Source organism: Protopterus annectens, chromosome 15.part0 (genome assembly GCF_019279795.1).
Source record: "Protopterus annectens isolate FY-2018-M chromosome 15.part0, PAN1.0, whole genome shotgun sequence".
Lineage (NCBI taxonomy): Eukaryota > Metazoa > Chordata > Ceratodontiformes > Protopteridae > Protopterus > Protopterus annectens.
Window position 1 is genome coordinate 677538512 of NC_056749.1, and position 19735 is coordinate 677558246.

The window sequence follows — 19735 nt, forward strand, 5'->3', positions numbered from 1 at the left end:
CAAAGCCATGGCCTCAAGCTCAATGCCAAAAAGTGCATTGTCATCCCCTTTGGTAAAAACTCTGTACCCATGAACTACAACATAGGAGGTAGTATACTTAACACTGAAAGCGTGATAAGAGACCTTGGGACACAGGTGCACAGTAGTCTCTCCTTTGATAATCACATTGCCACAATAGTCAGGAAATCCTTCTACATGGCACACCTCATCACAAAAGGTTTCTCATCCAGAAAAAAAAGAGGTCATTGTTCCCCTCTACTCATCACTCATTAGACCTATTATAGAGTACAATGCCCCTTTTAGTATGTACCCCAAAAGACATCTACAACAACTGGAAAGGCCACAGAAATACCTCACAAAGATTACCAGCCTCAAACAGATGCCCTATGCAGACCATCTCCAAAAACTCCAGCTTTACTCCATCGCATATCGCCTACTCAGAGGTGATCTCTGCCTAACATACAAAGCTATGTCAAACCCAGAGCTGCTGGACATGCTCCACTTAAAGAAATCCCAATCCCTCCGAGCTACACGCTCTAGGGACCTAAACCTTGTCACCACATTAAACAGAACATGCCGGAGGGATAGATTCCTGTCCAGGAGACTTCCCATACTCTGGAATAAACTACGTATCTATATCAAACAAATCACCTCATTAGCACTCTTCAAGAAAAATCTTGATGATTGGATGGGAAATAGGAAATTCACCCTGGGGATCACCTCTGTGGCTCTGCTCGACAGTGGCACAGGAAAATAATTTTCTTGAGTGGCAAAAGCCAGGGTACCTTTTTGGCTGGGCTTGTATAGGCCCCAGGGCTGATAGCCTAGTACCTACCTATGAACCTATGAACCTATGAAATCTCATTGCATGTACTTCAGCTTCTATATCTTGCTCTCTCGCTTTCTCTTTCTTCTCTCTTCCACATACCGTGGCTTTTGCCAGAGTAAAATAACCTTAGTGATTAATGTCACTCAACGTTTTATGTTTTGCATTGATGTCTAAAGGTTTTGTTCATATTTTATGACAGCTTTCTGAGAAAATTTAAGCTTAGTAGATTTACTGACCTTTACATTATCAGAGACAAGCTGCTTTCTCCTACTAGGAGTCTGAGTTCACTGCTAGTTTTACTGAGAAAAGGATAAATAAAGCAGCTCCTGTTTCTTATCTTCTATTTGGTTTGTTTGTATCAAATATGCACAAGGGAGAGATGTTGCTTCAAAACCTTGGGGGCTTCTCAACTGTGTACATAGCTTATTGGAAGAACAGCTACAGCTTTGATCTAGAGGGTGTAGGTTTAAGTCATAGCTGAAGCACAAACTTTTTTAGTATTGTTCTTGTGGATGTTGACTAGAGCTTTTGCCACCAAAAGCTTCCAGCTAAAAAAGCATCTCATTTGAGGTCTGGTTCAATCTGTATTCTTATGCAATCTCTCCCCTTTTTCATTGTTTTCTACATATGCATATGTATTATTAATTATACAATGTATTTAAACAGCATAACTATTATTTTAATTAATTAAAAATAATAATATTCAGATATATTAGTTATCAAATTCAATACTTTCTGAGGTATGTGCTGTTATTCTATGGTCTGCAAATTCTATATAGAAATTATTACAAGGACATTATATTTTCTGATGAAGTCTAGATGGACAAAGTACTGTGCATCAAACCTGACTTTGCAAAAAAACTTCACAAAATACTAAGAGTAGCCCTTCGCCCCTAGTGCTTTATGCATGAAGTTAATAAAATCAGAAAGAGGGGTACTGCGTTTCTTCCTTTATGTGAGGATATGCTTGGGTCGACATAGTTTCCTCATTAATCCTTCTGTCCATGCTGTGCTGTCTTCATTTACATGTAGGTTCAACTAACTGATTTCATTGAAATGTCACTCTGCTGTTGTGCTATTGGCTAAATGCCCATAAATCCATATCACTGCATCCCTATATGAGGCATCATTCCTAAACATTACACAGGAAGCCATATAGCAATAGAGTAAATTTTAATACCTGGTAGTTTTACTGTCTCATGTCACTGATAGGAAACGTAAAGGTGTCGGAAAAAAAAAAGTAATTTCCAGAAAACAAGAAGTAGATCAAGTGATTACAGGGTGTAGTATTTTACAGGTTACCTAGATCTCAGATTTTGGGGATTTGATTAATTAAGAACAGTTACAATCAATCACACCCAAAATGCAAATTAACTTTAAATGGTAAGAATCTTACCTATTTCACAATGCTTTCCAGCAAAGTCTGGGAGGCACCAGCAGCTGTAGGAATTGATGCCATCTTTACATACTCCTCCATTTAAGCAAGGGTTTATCTCACACTGATTTCCATCTTTACATAAAGAAAAGTAAAATACGTTAAGTGTTTAGAGTGTATCAAGCTTTTAGCTAGTAACAATTTAAGGAATGAGCGTATTGAAGAAAAATTCACTTGCAGTTTATATCCATCTGAAAGCATAAAGAAAAGCTCTTTCACATTACGTGTTACACTGTTTCTTATGCCATTCCTGTTACACAGCAGAACGTGTTACTTGCATTTGCTGCCTAAACTAATAACATTTGAGCAAAGCTACAAGAAGAGAAAGCAATAAGCTACTTTTAAGTTAGTTTAGCATGATAATACAACAACAGTAGCTAAGACTCATGAAACAGGAAGGAAAGCAAAGGGAAATAAACAGCTGCTTCTGTGAAACGGAACGGAATCTGGACACATTGATTCTATGGGCAATAGCCTTCACGTGGAAATAGCATGGTATTTTAGTGCATTGTACCCAGCTGCATTGCAAACAACCATATTATTATACTGCCATAATACACGGGTAATTGCAGTCTGGTGTCTTGGCACATTGTACCAGTTTAGTTTCAATGCTAGCTTACAAAATTAAAAAAAAAATCTTGCTCTAGTTTATATATATATATAAATATATATATATATATATATATATATATATATAATTGAAACTCATTTAATTAAAAACTCATTTGATAGAAAAATGTACAGAAAGTATGTGATGGTACCATTTCATATAGGAGTTATTAGGGAAGTGAGTTTAGCAGAGTATGTCTGGACTGCAATGGACAGCCACATGTTGTATCCCCAGACCTATAGAGCTTTATGTTTGCAATCCAGCACTGATTCGCAGTGTGTGTGTGTGTGTGTGTGTGTGTGTGTGTGTGTGTGTGTGTGTGTGTGTGTGTGTGTGTGTGTGTGTGTGTGTGTGTGTGTGTGTGTGTGTGTGTGTGTGACCACAAACAGTGGTCCCCATTCTTCCAATGATACTCCCACTACCTAAAACCCTCTTCTCCTTACATAACAAGTCCTTCAAATTCTTATTTCTTTTATAAATGAATTGGGGATGGGTTCCCACCATATCCCTTAAACATTCATCACTCACTATTATGTTCCAATTCTTTCGTATGATGTCACAAACCCCTCTTGCATATTGCCAATAGAGGCTATAGTGAGAAAATGGTTGATGATATTATAGAAAAGAATAAGCCATTTAGACACACAAAATATAGGCCTTGGTTAGACACAGCACGGAACAATAAAGAGGTAGGTGGAATTAGATTCAATCGACGTAAGGTGGCACTCACTTATGGAAGTGATGCAAGAGGGGTTTGTGACATCATACGAAAGAATTGGAACATAATAGTGAGTGATGAATGTTTAAGGGATATGGTGGGAACCCATCCCCAATTCATTTATAAAAGAAATAAGAATTTGAAGGACTTGTTATGTAAGGAGAAGAGGGTTTTAGGTAGTGGGAGTATCATTGGAAGAATGGGGACCACTGTTTGTGGATCCTGTAAAGCCTGTAGTCTCATAAAAAAAGGGGTAGAGTTCCGACATCCCAACAATAATAAATTATACACATTTAAGGGAAGGGCAACCTGTAGAACTACTGACGTAGTCTACATTGCGGAGTGCGGCTCGTGTTCGAGCTACTATGTTGGGAAAACCAATCAGATGTTGAAGGTTAGAATTCTCCAGCATATGTCCAATATTAAGAACAAGGACGAACGAAACGCACTATATAGGCATGTGAAAGAACATCCCTCTCATGGGTTTACATTTAGAGTCATTGTTAATATAAATCTGACCCATAGGGGGGGTGATATTAAATTGAATACAGAGTTGGCTGAATCCAAGTGGATCCTGGAATTGACAGCACATAGGGATCCAGGGTTGAATGATGTTGTCCCGCTTAAGCCTACACTTTGTAAAAGGCGGGTTTTTTATTGAATTTGATTGGTTAGAGTGCTTTTTAAAAGAAGTTTTATGATATGATGTATTTTATCTGATGAAGGGTAACAACCCGAAAGCGCTCATCAAATATTGTATTGGTTCTATGAAATAAATCGTTTTTATACAGTAAGCAGCATCCAGCTACGTTATTTTGTATATCTTTGGATTGTTCTTCTACGTTCAGCTGGATTTGGCAGAGCAACGACCTTTGTGTTTTGGATTCATGTTTAGCTAGAGCACTTGTTTCTGTCTGCTAATATTGTACACATGCTCTCTAATACGATCCTTGAACTTTCTGTCCATTTTGCCAACACAGAAGGAGAAACATACCTGGCAGTAGGCCAGGTAGACCACATGCATAGAATCACAACTAGCATGTATATTATTAAACTCCATCATCCTACCTGTGTCAGGATGTAAAAACCTACTGCTGGTATCAATCAGATGACAAAGGTTGCATTTATTAAAGGGCAGAGTGCCTATAACACTCAAAGCCATCTCATTACTGTTATCCAACGTTGGATAACACAGCATCCTTTTAAGTGATTTTTTTTATTTCTGAAAGCAAATCTTGGTCTATCCCGCACTTTAGATTTAGTCTGTTCATCTGTACATAAGACACGCCAAGTCATGTCATAAATATTCTCTAACAGTTTAATGTTACTAGAGTATGTAAGGGGTACTCTCATTTTATTATAGTGAGTTTCATCTCTATTACCTCTTACCTGCTTCTCAGAGAAGTAAGGTTTCCCTTGCTCAATGGTATCTGAGAGAGGACTTCATATACTTCCTTAGGATTGTAAGCATGTGATTTGAAATTATCACTCAGGCATATCAATTCTTGATGAAAATCTTCATTCTTAGAATTCAGTCTTGATGCCCATAGGCCCTGTCCTTTGATCACATTTTTAAAAATGTGTGCTGGATGCATACTCTGCTTCTGCACATATGTATTTCTATGACATTTCTTTCTATATATTTAGTTCTTTCTGTAATGTCTGATGAAGCAGCAGAGGTGCTGCAAAAGCACTGACTCTCATTAAAAGTGAATGCCTTGTGTTGCCGAGGCTTGGTCCTGCACTATTTTTTACTGTGTATTGTGTTTTCTGCATGTTGGACCATCTATCCTTACTGTCCTTACTGTTTGCTTTGTTGCTACTAAATCTACAATAGTTTAAATACACCTCATTTCTATATTCCTCTATGCTTCCCCCATACTTAACAAATTTGAGAAAAACAGATATGACAAAACTGGAGGTCTGTTATAACAAAATTGCTGTTTGCTACTGAATCTCCATCTAGATCATACCCCTGCCTAGCGCTTAAATAACTAAATTGGCTCAAACTTCCACAGCTCCTTCACTATAATCAACTTACTGCTGTCTGCAAAATTGTATACTACCCAGATAAAATACCTGCACTAAACAATATCCTTCACCCCTACTCCAGTAACAGAGTATTACGTTCCAGTAGTAAATTTCTTCTTGAAGTAACAAATGCCAACACAGCTGCAGCCTCCCTCTACACGCATGTCATAGCTAGAATCCCACTAACATCTCATCAATATCCTAGTCTGCACAATTTAAAAAAGTACTAAAAACTTACCTAAATGATACTTGGCTATGTAACTGTACAAGTCCTGGCTAACCTTCTTCTTTGCCTTCATTCCCTATTTCATGAACTACTACTCCACACTGAATTCTAACTGTCCCTACTTATGTCACTTGCTACATCTCCTCCTCTGACTCCCTCTTATTATCTGCCTCCTCTTAACACTCCCCCAAATTCTAGTATATCTCCTCTCTAAATTTATATGAATATACATCCTATTGTGCTAAATACTGATCAAACTGACTATTGTAAATTGTGAACCTTGTTGGAAATGTATACTGTTTATTGATACTTGTGGAGCTTTTCTCCCTGGGCCTCCGCTGAAAAAGGACTTGTGTCCAATTGGACTATCCTACTAAAAACTCCTGATGTCCACCACGGCAGTAAAACTTAATAGTAAAATCAAAACTTTAATAAAAGAATATAAAATAAGCAGTCCTCAGTCTTCCGATAAGTGCTTTCGGCAAATAAGCCTTCCTCAAATCGTATAAAAAGGACTGTTCAGCTTTTGTATTTATAAGGCTTCACAGCCATTCCTCATTTAGTTCTCTGACACGCCCTTGTTGCAAACCAAAAGGAGGCCAGCTAGCAGAGAGGTATAATTTCCTTCATTGTAATTAAAGGGGCAGTGCTTCTCTTTACTATAGGATTGTATATGAGAAAACTAATAGCTATGGATGTGAATACATTATATGAATGAAGCAACATTCAAGTAAACTAGCTAATCATATTCCTTCTATTCCTAAGTGCAGGTTTTAATGGCACAATAGTATTCAAGCCTGGTGATCTGTTTGCTCTTAAATTAATTATCCAGCATGTTTCCCTTAGCTCTGTGTGATTATGAACATCACCTCCTCTTGTGGTCTGACAGACTGCCTCTATGGCCTTAAATACAAAGTAACGAGAAGGATACTGTACTAAGTGGGCTGCTAAGGCATTATTGGGATCTTTCTGTTTGGAAGACTGAGGACTGCTTATTTTATGTTATATTCTTTTTATTAAAGTTTTGATTTTACTATTAAGTTTTACTGCCGTGGTGGACATCAGGAGTTTTTAGAAGTGTTTGCCTTTTCTCTTCCTCATTGGTGTCCTTCAGAGTGTAAGAAAGATTTTTACCAGTTGGACTATCCTGGTAACCAAATGTAAAATAAATAAATAAACAAATACTAAGTTAAAACCTGAATATAAAAGTGAAGTAGATAGTTCTGTATAACATCCACTGCAAAGCCCAGTATGAGCAATCAGCAGTTCCACTGTAAAAGTTACTTTCACCAATGTGTTAATTACATGTATTATAAAGCATGAAATGGTATTACATCACACAATATAAAGAAGTTTTGCAAATTTCCATCAAGTGATGACTTAGATCTCAAGCTTAGAAATAACTTTCTATATGCCCAAACATGATACTTTTCCAAATAAGTTTCTTTTTTGGGTAATGACTTTCACCTCTGCCATTTGGTCACTGATGATACCTTCTAAATACATAAAACAAATATGAATAATAATTGTAATTTGTTACTGCAGTCTAGGAAGAGTAGCTTACTTTTAAAAGTTTTACTTCACACAGTCTGTGTGTAGATTATTCCACGAGTCTGCTTCTTGCAGGGACATAATTACCAGGGGAAGGAGTACATCTCTTCTACTAACTCTGTGGTCCACTCCAGTTGTCTCCCAAAAATCTAAAGTTAAAATGCTGCTGCGTGCTGTATGAAGAATGCAACAGACAGACAGACTCTGAAACTGCAGATGGAAAGACAAGAATGACAGCACTGATAGGGTCAGGATTAATCCACTCTTTTTCTGACTACACGTTTAATGGGTCTACTGTTTAAAACTCTTGTACAGTTGTAGGCCACTCAGAAAATAATCTCATAGCCAGACACCATGAATGAATTCAAAATGATTTTTTACTGACCCGATTGCAAGCAGAGCAAGATATAACCTTCTCAGAATAACAGTGCTGCAATTTATGCTGGCGGACAAAATTATAATATAGTGGACACTGGCTGTAAGCTATACTGCTATATGAAAGGCTACAGTGAATATCCATATATAGGCTGCCTTTTGATATTGATAGCAGTTTTCAATCTTCTGCTAGGGAAAATCAACATAATCTACTAATTGCAATTATAGTTCCTTCTGTAGTTTATCCTTTCTAGAGTTTTCCTTTTTCTTCTGAGATGTTTTTTTTTTCATTTCATAAGGTTGCTCACCATACTTTTTCTCTTGATCCTTTACTCTGTTACTAAAGTTTATATTTATTATAATAACAACGAGCACCACAGCAATGTGTACTTATAAACCAACTACAGACCAGATATAAACTACATGTACAAGCACAACCTCAGCAAATTAAGACCACCCTTTATTTAGGGCTTTGTCTCCTACTATTAGAATATATTTGGTCTTGTTTATATGTTCTTAATGGCACATGATGGTGATGGTCAGTGGAATGACTTTTGTTAACTATTTAATTATACTTGCCTCCAACATTATTAGTCACAAAGGACCTTAATTCTCTGGACTGTGTTACAGTCTCCACAGTAATGCCAATACGCAGATATATTTTTCAGTACTAAATGTCACTTAGAAATATACAACTGAGATGCAATATTTTCCTTAGAAACATTTTATAAGATGAATTGCTGTGGCAGCAAGACATGAAGTTAGGCAAAGCAGAGGTACAATGTTGCATACCTGTGTCATTTTATAGACCAGACTAGCTGAACTGCTACATTCATCTGTTCCAAGGTGGATAGCAGGTTGCTATTTACATTCTTTCACTTGCAGTTTTCCAGATTTTTTTTCTGGTTTAGTGAATAATGCATTCTGAGGGACAGACATAACTTTTAGGGTAATAAATGCACATTCTGGTTTCACTGCACAATGAAAAACATAGAAGTTAATTCAATGAAAACAGGCAGAAAATCACAACTGTCATTTGCCTAGCTTTCTTTTAAATTGCTGCTGTTATGCACTATCATATAAGCATAGAAAAAAAGAGGGGAGGAGCCTAGATGGCTAACTGGTAACAGCAACTTTTATGAGCTCCACAATCTAGTACCAGAATTCTGGAAAAGAATCATTTTTATTTTTCAAAAGTAGTAAATTCTTATTAAGGAACCTCAATTCTATAAGAATACCAAATTGTATGCATTTTTATCAAAATTTTCCTGTCAAATAAACTGGAGATAACTTCTTCAATACAGAAATGAGCAACTCTAAGTCTTCACACTCTGAAACTTCACTGAAAAAGGAAATTCAACTGATGTCAGCCACACTACTTGAACTATCTGTCAAAATGGACAGATTTACAGGCAACCTTGAAAATCTAAAAGTCAACTGTCAGAAACAGACTGATGTCCTTAATGAAATCTTGCAGCAGCAACAATCAAAAATATTGGATATGGAAACTTCTCTAAGTGACATAGATGAGAGACTTAAGAAAGCTGAAACTCACTGTGAATCTCTTTTGCAGCAGAATACCTCGCTAATCAGTAAAATCGATGATTTAGAGAACAGAGAACGGAGAAATAACATTAGAATTTTTGGTCTTCCAGAAAAAACAGAAGGTGAGGACATTATTTTATTTCTTAACTCTTGGCTTCCAGACATATTAAACCTAAAGGAAGGTCTATCAAATGGTATAGAAAGAGCACACAGAGCTACAGGGAAACCTATTCCTTCTTCTTCCAATATGCCTCCTAGATCTATTATTGTGAAATTCTTGTCTTATTTAGACAAAGAACTTGTTCCCAAATCTGCCTGGAGAGGTCACCCATTGACATATAATAAGAGTCAAATTAGATTTGACAATGACTATTCTTCAAGAGTCTTGGAACAAAGGAAAAAACCTGGCCTTTTGTGAGATTTTTGAAACAAAATAAAATAAAGGCGCAACTTGCTTTCCCTGCAAGAATCAGAATCCTTTATTCAAATGACATAAGAACATTCAACAATGTCAAAGAAGCTATAACTTTCATCAAAAACAGCAACATAACTGCAATTCCAGAAGACATGGATTGGTCATCTTGCACCACTTTAAAAAGAACCTCTGAGAAAAATAACTGGACTGATATGAGAAAGAAGAAACTGAAAACTAATCCTAGAAACTCTGGAGTCACTACTTCTCTCAAAGCATCAACTAGGACTTGATTTCACTTCTAATTATTCAAGAAAGTATGTATTTTTACCTAACATACACCAATAAGAATGTTTTCTTACATTTTCTGATCAAACCTTACTAAGATTACGTCTTATATTTCATGTGTTTAGACTTCTCTAATGGTCCTTAATATAGCTACTTACTAAGAACCCATATAATAATAATAGCTTCTTCAAGTGACACCCTTGATTTTTGCTTCATTAGCAGCAATTAAATGTATGCTCTATGCATTTATACTTTATACAATTCTTAATTTGAAATGTTTTTTGATTTTTAAATACATTTATTACAATATTTTATAATTTAGACATTAGTTACTACTCTACTCAATTTTAGCATTCTTGCATTTCATTATTACTGTTTATTGTCACTCTTGTTTAAAATAGCCTTGAGCTAACAAATGTTGGCCCTCCTCTAAAATAGAATCTACATAATTAACATGGAAGCTCTCATCCTAAAATATAGGAATATGAAGAATTAAATGTTTTTACACACAGTTGTAGGTAGATTAAACTAAATTAACCTCACCCGTTATCAAAATAACTCATGTACTATCTATCCCACACATTTATGCTAAATAAGTATATACAGCTTTATAGTTGTTACTGATGAGAGCTTCCATTTCACATTCTCTGACTTCACTTGTCTATTCTGATTGATTAAATAGTCTGATTAGTTGTGATATTTTTTCTTTCATATTATTTATTTACTAAATATTAATGTCTTCTATGGTTAGAAAATGTTTCAGTTTTTAGGAAGGTGCCTGTCTAGATCAGTTTGTGTTATACATCAGTGAGTGCACTGTACGGGTTTACACCGTCGCTTTGCTGTTGAGTCATACACTGTTTAGTTTAAAGATGTATGTTTGGCCAGACTAGTTTGTAAACTAAGAGATACAATAATGAAGGTTCTGTATATTTGCTGACAAGGATAGACTCTATGTTGTGTGATGCATGTTTTTACAGTTATTTCTGTCAACTGCGCGAATGATGCTGTGGGGAGGGCTGAACTCCTTGAAGATTGGCGGTGAACACTGCCCGTTATGGGATTTGACAGGTTAGTTTACTACATTGTTGTGTTTCGTGATTGCCTGGGATGGTGAAATATGTGAACAGGTTTGTTACTTGTTGGGCCATGGGAGAACTCTCGATGTAGTTGCGGATCTGTTGTTACATGGTCTATCACATTGTTGACACTTATTTTGGGTGCTTTTCCACTGCCGGGCAATGGATCCAATACACTAGCGAGTGCTTGTGGTGATCGCATGGAGGTTGCATGAGGCGGTTGTTTTGAGGGGGAGAGACATAGGCGTGCTGCAGAGTTTGTCTGGTTTCTGTGGGAATGTGGATGGTTGAGGAGTGTGCAGTGAGAGTAAGTTAGTAAATTACCCCTTTTATTAATTTTTTGAGAACAATAGTCAGTGAGAATGTCTGATTTGGAGTCTGTGTCCCTCCATTTTGTTTAGATTGCCCAGATCTCTTGCGGTGGTGGGATGGCAGATATACAATATGTGTTGTGTAGTGGCTTGCTATGAGTGAATGCAGATGTGTGTGGTTCTTACAGGTAGGCTGTTAGTGGTTCTTGGGGTACTCGATTCTAGAGCTTCTTCTGTTTAAACAGCCAATGTCCCTTGTCTTGGAGATGGAAGTTTTAGAGCTAGAAATCTGCTCAAATTGGTGCACATGAGTGCAAAAAATAGGGTAGCTGGTCGCTGTTCTGGTGTTTTATTACTTTCTAGTTGTGCAGTTCAACTCTTGTGTGGATGTCCATTCGAAATAGTTGATCTGCTCCTACCTATACCTCTCAACTAACGCAGATTTTATTTTGGATTTTAGTTAAGCCACTTAACTTGTCATGATAGTAGTGGCTTTAGATGAATGTCATTCTATATTTGAAAGCTATAAACTGGTATCATTCAGAACATGTATGTTAACTCAGTCCCCCATCCTGTCAGGTTAATAGATGAGGTGTCTCTGATGATTTTTAAATTTACACTCAATTTTTTTGGCTATGTTTAAAGCTGCTAATTCTTACTAAGTTATTGTAATGCTGATAGTTTCTAGCACCCTGCATGCAGCTGTTTTCACAACAGATTTCTGTTCTCAATTTACATCAATTATGCACCTCAGTAATGTCTCTATATATAGATTTTATGTCATCAGTTTAGGTTCTCTATAGCCAGAACTATTTGCCTAATTTGCAAGTAAGTGAGGCTGGTGAGTCTTTAATGTTGGCTGAGGTTTTATCCAGTATCTTAATGCAGACGAAAAGAAGTGTGTGTGGTATTCACATCACCAGTAGCGATCACAGTTTTCCTTACGATAGGCATCCTATGAAACAACAATGCATTTAGTGTAGGAAGTGACGAGAGTTAGTCTAAATTAACTATAGCAGATGATTAATGGGTAAATTAGTATTTTGTTTTTTATTTATTTAAAACTTTAGACAAGATTAAATGCATAGTAGGCAGAAATGAACTTGCAAGTATTGATTCTTAGTTTTAATCTGCAAACATATAATATAATCTGTTTACTTAAATTTCTGATTCAGATTTCTCTATGGGTTGTGTTTAGCAAATTTGAAATGGGTTTTAAAAATATTTACCTTTTAGATGACAATAAATAATAAAGACATGCATAACAACTCAGTAGAAATATGAAACCCTAGAGAATATAAATTACCATAATTCTGGAATAAGATGCTTATACTTTCAATTATAAACAATACTTCATATCTTTTCTGATTTCGGTAAATTCATAACACTAGTATTGACTACATGTATTCAATAACTTAAGGCATTTTTTTTTGTGTATAGTACAATGGAACTAATACAGAATTTTGATTTGTGATTGACTATGCTGTTAATCACTACCCAAAAAGAATGTAAGTAATTTTATTCATAACTTAGTGAACTAGTGCATTACTAACTTTACTATCCTTGTATTAATGAATATTGATATTGAGGAAATCTGTGGCTGCTGATTTATAATAGTTCTTCAATTGTCCTATTGATAGTTAAAAATGAAACTCTTTACGCAGTGGAAATGATGATGCTTTACATCTAGTGTACTTTGTTCTGTTATGCTTATCCACTAAGCAATTTAATAATCTAAACATGCCAGAAATGAAATTGGATAAATATTTGTATTTTAATAAATGTCATGCTTCTATATCTGGCATGCTTCATTGAGTCTACTATGTGTAATTTGATTATATGCTATATTATTTAAATATTAAAAGTTTACAAGTTTAATTCCCACAATATGCTCAAAACTATAGTCTTTTTATAGTATAGTGGACTCAAAAGACAGAAGGGATTTTCTTAGTCATTGTTAGATACTTTATTTCAACTCTAGTAAATGAACTTACTTATACTAACTTTGTTAATGGTTAGTATATTCTTTAATTTGAAATAGTTAAGGCATTGACAAAGTAGATAATATGGAAAATTTATGTATTTATGTTTATTTATGCATCTATTTATTTATTACTAAACTATGACTATTTTATTTGGTTACAGTATTTATCATTAAATAGGTTTCATCAATCATTATACCTAGACTTTCTTTCTACTTTGAATATTTTATAACTTAGCATTAATGTTTTTATTATATGAAATCTTCCTTTGTTCTATACACTTACAATTACTTAAAATTGCATTTGCTCCCATTAACAATTGTTTTGAATAAGCTGCTTCTATTACATCAGTTTCAAATCTATTTCCTTTATGTATTACAAATTTCATCTATTCATTCAATTCTAACAACAAAAGTGGATATATAAATTAATCTAAGATCTCCCATTAACTCATACTGGAGCTCAGATATGTTATTGTCGTTAATCACTTTTTGTTTGTCATGAAGGTTAATCTGTTTGAACTTATATGTTCACTCAGATTAGAAGTTCATATTACTTCATGTTGGTTAAAGTTTTCAATAAACTCTTTATTAATATGGTTACTCTTATTTATTTTTTATTCAGTATTCAAATCTTCATTTTATTGGCCAATCTCTAATAAATAAATATCTCTAATAAAACTTTATACAGTTTGTTAGAGAGAACTAAACTAACTATTTCACACAATTTTTTTCTAGATAAAGTTACACTCTTTATTATCCAGTCAATACCAAACATGAAAACTTTAATCAACAAGAAAGTCATGCTTGATGCATTTAACCTTACTATCCATAAATGTTAATGGATTGAACAATCCAAGGAAAAGATCCAATTTCCTTAGATACTTGAAACTAAATAAAATTCAGGTTGTATTTATTCAAGAATCCCATCTAAAATCAGATGATAACTTTAATTGGAATCCATTGGAATATATAAATCTATCTTGCTCATCATACAAGACAAAAACAAGAGGAGTTTTAATACTTTGGAGAAAAAATGTCATCATTCCCCAAATTATTTATAAGTATGAAGACAAAGAAGGTCTTATTTCAATTGTAATAATTAGATTTAATAATAGAATATGGACACTATTGGTTTCCTGGTATAGGGATAGGAACTGTTAGGAAACATTTAGAACTAATTAACAAAGTTTATAAGGGTATTTCGATTGTAGGGGGAGAACTGTACTTTAGACATTTCTGAAACCTCGAAAAAAAAACACTTCTGTCTTGCTTCTCTAGGAAAAGATCTAAGAAATTGGTGTGAGAACCTAAATCTAATTGACACCTACAGTTATAAGGACCCTAACTCACCATCCTTTTCTCATAGTGATTATAGATTTGGCACCCAAACCAGAACTGATTAACTTTATGTATCTCAAGATTTAAGTATGAAAATAATTAACTTTTCTATAATCCCTTGCCCCTTTTTGGATCATAATTCATTTGTTTTAAAACTTGAAATTGATTTTAAAAGGTTGGTCTTCACAACAAGGATACCAGCATACATCACCAAACTACCACAATTCAAGCCATGGTTAGATCATGAGATTCAAAACTTTCTTGACATTAACCAATCAAATTATATATGTTTGGCAATTCTATAGGATACACTAAAAGCTTACTTATTTGGTAAAATTCTAGCTTGGTTTAAAAATAAGACTAAAGAATGGGAATTGGAACTTCATAATATTCAAAATAAGCTTATAATTATCAATAAAGATAATTCACAACATCTAAAACAAAAAAGAAAACAATTACAGACTTAAATAACAAATACAATGAAATATTAACACATAAAACAAATTTGGCATTAGAAAAACTAAAAATCAACTCACACTCAGTGTCGCCCAAACATCTACATAATCTTTCAATGAGAGTTAAAAGACAAGCCACAGATAACAATAGTACAAAAATCATTCATGACGGTAGAAATAATAAAATGGTATCAGACATTAGTTATATTCTTGAAGTCTTTAAATATCATTACTCTGACCACCAACTTAATAATTCGGCACAATTTCAACATATAGATGTAGATAAAAGTTTACTTAAAATAAATACAATTCCAGATAAACTAAAATCTGAGATCTTAAAACAAATTTCTCTTAAAGAAGTAGTTGATAAAATTAAAGAAAGCAAATATAATAAAGCCCCCAGGATAGATGGAATTATAATGGAACTATATAAGTTATTCCCTCCCTCAGCCATCTCTATTTTCCATAAAACCTTAAATGTAATTCAAACCGATAATTTAAGTCCTCCCTCTTGGAAATATTCTTTAATCACTCCTATATTAAAAGAAAATAAAGATCCAAAACAATGTAGTTCCTATAGACCAATTTCCTTGCTAAATAATGACTATAAGATATTTGCATCCATTCTTGTAAACAGAATTAAAAATTCCTTAACACATATTATAAATTCTGATCAGTCTGGTTTTATTTACAATAGACACACTTACGATAATATTTTAAGAATACTGCCCCTTATCGACATTTTAAATAGGGACAATCAAGAAGCTCTTCTAATAGCCCTCAATATTGAAAAAGCTTTTGATACGCTGAAATGGGATTATCTCTTCAAAGCTTTAGAAATCTTTGATTTTCCATCTAATTTCCTTACTTTGATAAAAAATCTATATAAAAATAATCTTGCATATGTAAAACTAGGTCCTTTTACTTCAGAACCCATTAAAATACTCAAAGGTACAAAGCAAGGCTATCCTTTGTCGCCCATTTTATTCACTCTTGCAATCAAATTATTTGCTATTACATTACGCCAAAACACAAAAATTAAAGGTGTAGACATTTATGATAAATTTAATTCCAAAATCATGCTCTTTGCGGACAATATACTTTTAACTCTGAGTGTCTCACAAGAATCTCTTAAAGAGTTAGATCTTCAGACTAAAAGGTTCTCTGATAGCTCAGGTTTACGTATAAGTGAATCTAAATCTAACTATATGCGTTTAAATAAAAAACAAAATTCTTTCATAACTCCAGTCCATTTAATAGAAAAACAGGTCTCTTCTATAAATTACCTAGGAATTATTATTGATGACAATATTAATAACACGCCATCTACAAACTATAAAAAAATCTTAAATACCATAAAACTACTCACTGTCAAATGGAATCAATTATTCCTAAGGTTTGAGGATAGACTTAAATTAATAAATATGGTATTATTACCAAAAATAAACTATATAGCTTAAGCCATTCCAATGCTACCTAACAAAAACTATTACAAGACATAAATACATTTTTTTTAATTTTCTCTGGTTCCCTAAACAAAACAGGATAGCCTATGCTCACCATATTAGACCCTGGGAAAGGGGAGGAATTAATTTTCCAGACTTAGAAACATATATTAAGGCTTCTATATTCAAAATAGTTTTTAACTGGATAGACCCAAAAATTTCATCAGCTTGGAAATCCCTTCATATTTCTATTTTTTTAATGAGAATAAACTCACAAAAAATACTTTTTCAAATGATGAAATAAATATGTTTTGGAAAATATTATGTCTTAATTTACAATTTAACATTCCGAAACCCACCAACTCAGTCTTCATAAACTACATCTACAACTCATTTAGATCTTTCATAAATTCAAACTTAGACATTAAATTATGGTGGGGACTCTTAATTCTTTTCAAAATAACTAAACACTTTCCCAACAAATTACATGAAAACATTATAAATAATTGGGAACTAAAACATTTTACTTGTTGGCAAGATTGTATTCGGAACTCATCAGTCTTAAACATACAACAAATAATAAACACCTTTGATATTCCAAATTCAGATTGGCTTATACTTCAAAACATTTTATTTCATGCTCAACAGTTATACAGAATAATCAATAATTCCTCCTTTAGTTCTGAACCGAAGTTAATTTCCATTATCCAAGAAATGGTTTATAATAATCATAATTGGTCTAATTTAACCTCATTGCTCTATAAAAACTTAATAATTTACAAAGTTAATCCAAAACAAAATGCCTGGAACTTTATTACTAAAGATCATCAAATTAACCTCTCCTCTGAAAACAAAATTAATTTATTGTATTCTATTAAATTAACTTCCAATCTACAATTCTGGAAGATTTCTTCATGGAAATTCTTACACAAGGTGTTTTACACCCCCATTAAGATAGCTAAAATGGACTCTTCTAAACAATTGTTTTGTTGGAGATGTTCTCAGAATTGTAATACTGATTGGATTCATATATTATTTGAGTGTATCAAAATTAAAAAAATCTGGGAGGAGATTGGAAATTTCCTTCAAGCTATTTTTTCAGATTCCTTCATACTAACTAAATCCATGATTTTTCTGACTGTAACTGAAACGAATGTTATGAGCAAAAAGAATTTGTATCTACTATTGACTATACTTGCAATTGCTAGAAAATGTATTACAAGAAAATAGAAAACTTAATCTGAACCCAACTTTCAAGAATTTATGACTCTGCTAGTAGAAACAATACATATGGAAACAAGGTAAAAGAAACAATAATCTTCCCTAATAAATGGATCAACAATCCTTGAAAGAAAGTTTTTTTTCTCTCATTGAGACTTTAAAGATCTCCACATCTTCTTAGTACTTGGAGAAATTACACTGATTTTTTTGCTATGTGTAACTACCTCTCTCTAACTCTAAGTTATTCTGATTTTTTCATATAGGCCATATATACATATTGTATATAGTTTGTCTTTGTTTCATTTATATTCTAGTAGAAATTATGTTTTGTCTTTTTGAAAATCAATAAAATATTTGGAAAAAAAAGAAAAAAGAGAATTACAGTGTTTTGAATTATTTTTATGCTGTCACATGGACGTTTAGCAGAAAACTGTAGTCTTTTTTTAGCAGCCTCACTCTGTAACCACTTTTAAATAGTTTCTGCCTTAGGTTAAGAGCAGTGCCATTATCTACACAATTTGTTTTGACAAGTTGCATGGCTATGTATAGACAGCAAAGCAGCAACCTACATTTAAAGATAATCTAAACTGGACTTCATGCCAAGAAAGTTATATAATATGGTTTCTGTCAAGACGCATTACACAGATAATAGAATTTTAGCTAAAAGCAGGTTTCATCTGTCAGGCAGAAACGATCACCCAGTGAAACAGTTTCTTGAATTGCATCCAGGAATTATTAGTTATGTGAAAAGGAGGTTTAACATTTCAGCTAAAGATAATGCTGCCCTTTTCTCAGAACCTGAAACTAGTTCAGCAAATCATAACTATGGTCACTTCTCAAACAAGAATGCAGCAATAAATTCAAGTGCTAAGAAGGACTTCAACTCAGTGATAGCTGACATCCACACTTTACTATTAAAGTGAATTTTGTGCATGAAATTTGAACCTCACAACATCAGATGGAATGGAAAATATTTTGAATAGCTTCTGTACAGGCTGGATTGTCTTCCTTACAAACTGGATTATCAGGGTTTTGAAGATACCCCAGTTTTATCTTTTGGTACAATGAAGGCTTATATATCATTGGTACCCAATCCAGTTCCCCATTTGAGAAAAGAGATCAATTATTTTAAAACAGTTGTGCTTTTTCTGACTTGATCCTCAAAATACTTGGTCTAAATCATCGCTTGTATCTTGATACAAAGTCAAACTGGGCAATGGCTTTCTCAAGATTAGAAAATGATTCTCCCAAACAGTAATATTTGTTTTGATCGTGTTGCTCTTACCAGGAGCAAAAAAATATGAGCTTTTATTCTGTGACAAATGTAAGAATTCATTCTGAATCTGTAACAGAATCGATTCACCTGAAGATCCCATGCAACGTCTTTAAAAAATAAACTCTTTGCAGACTCAGAAAACAATGTGTCAGTAGTCCTCAACGAAAATAGTACCTGCATCACTGAAATAGTCTGTCTAATAGAGACAAAGGGAGTTAAAATGTCACCATTATAATACACACACACACACACACACACACACACACACACACACACACACACACACACACACACTGTATTTATGGGTCTGCCATAGTATCGAAATATACAATATCGAAACCAAAACAATAAAGTTTCACAAAACTGAAGTCCACAATATATTTCAAAACCATGAAACAACAGATGACAGTTAAATCTGCACTTTAGCAGGGGGGTTATGTTCCCCTGCATCCCCACATCCCCAGCAAATTTAATAGACCAGCTCCAAGATCATACTATGTTGACTGAAGGAAAACAGAGACATTAACATTCTTTCAATGTAAAAACAGCAAGAAAACCCAAAGGCAGTGAGTGTATTCCAGCAGCAGACCCAAACAGAATTCCAAG

At 33.9% G+C, this 19735-nt stretch overlaps 1 protein-coding gene across 1 annotated transcript in view; it reads right to left on the reverse strand.

Moving 5' to 3' along the window:
• Positions 1–19735, reverse strand: part of F9 (coagulation factor IX) — a 547347-nt gene that overhangs the window by 298347 nt on the left and 229265 nt on the right. Inside the window, exon 4 of the mRNA XM_044057303.1 lies at positions 2226–2339. Coding sequence (XP_043913238.1) covers positions 2226–2339 — 114 coding nt within the window. The remainder of the gene's footprint in view (positions 1–2225; positions 2340–19735) is intronic.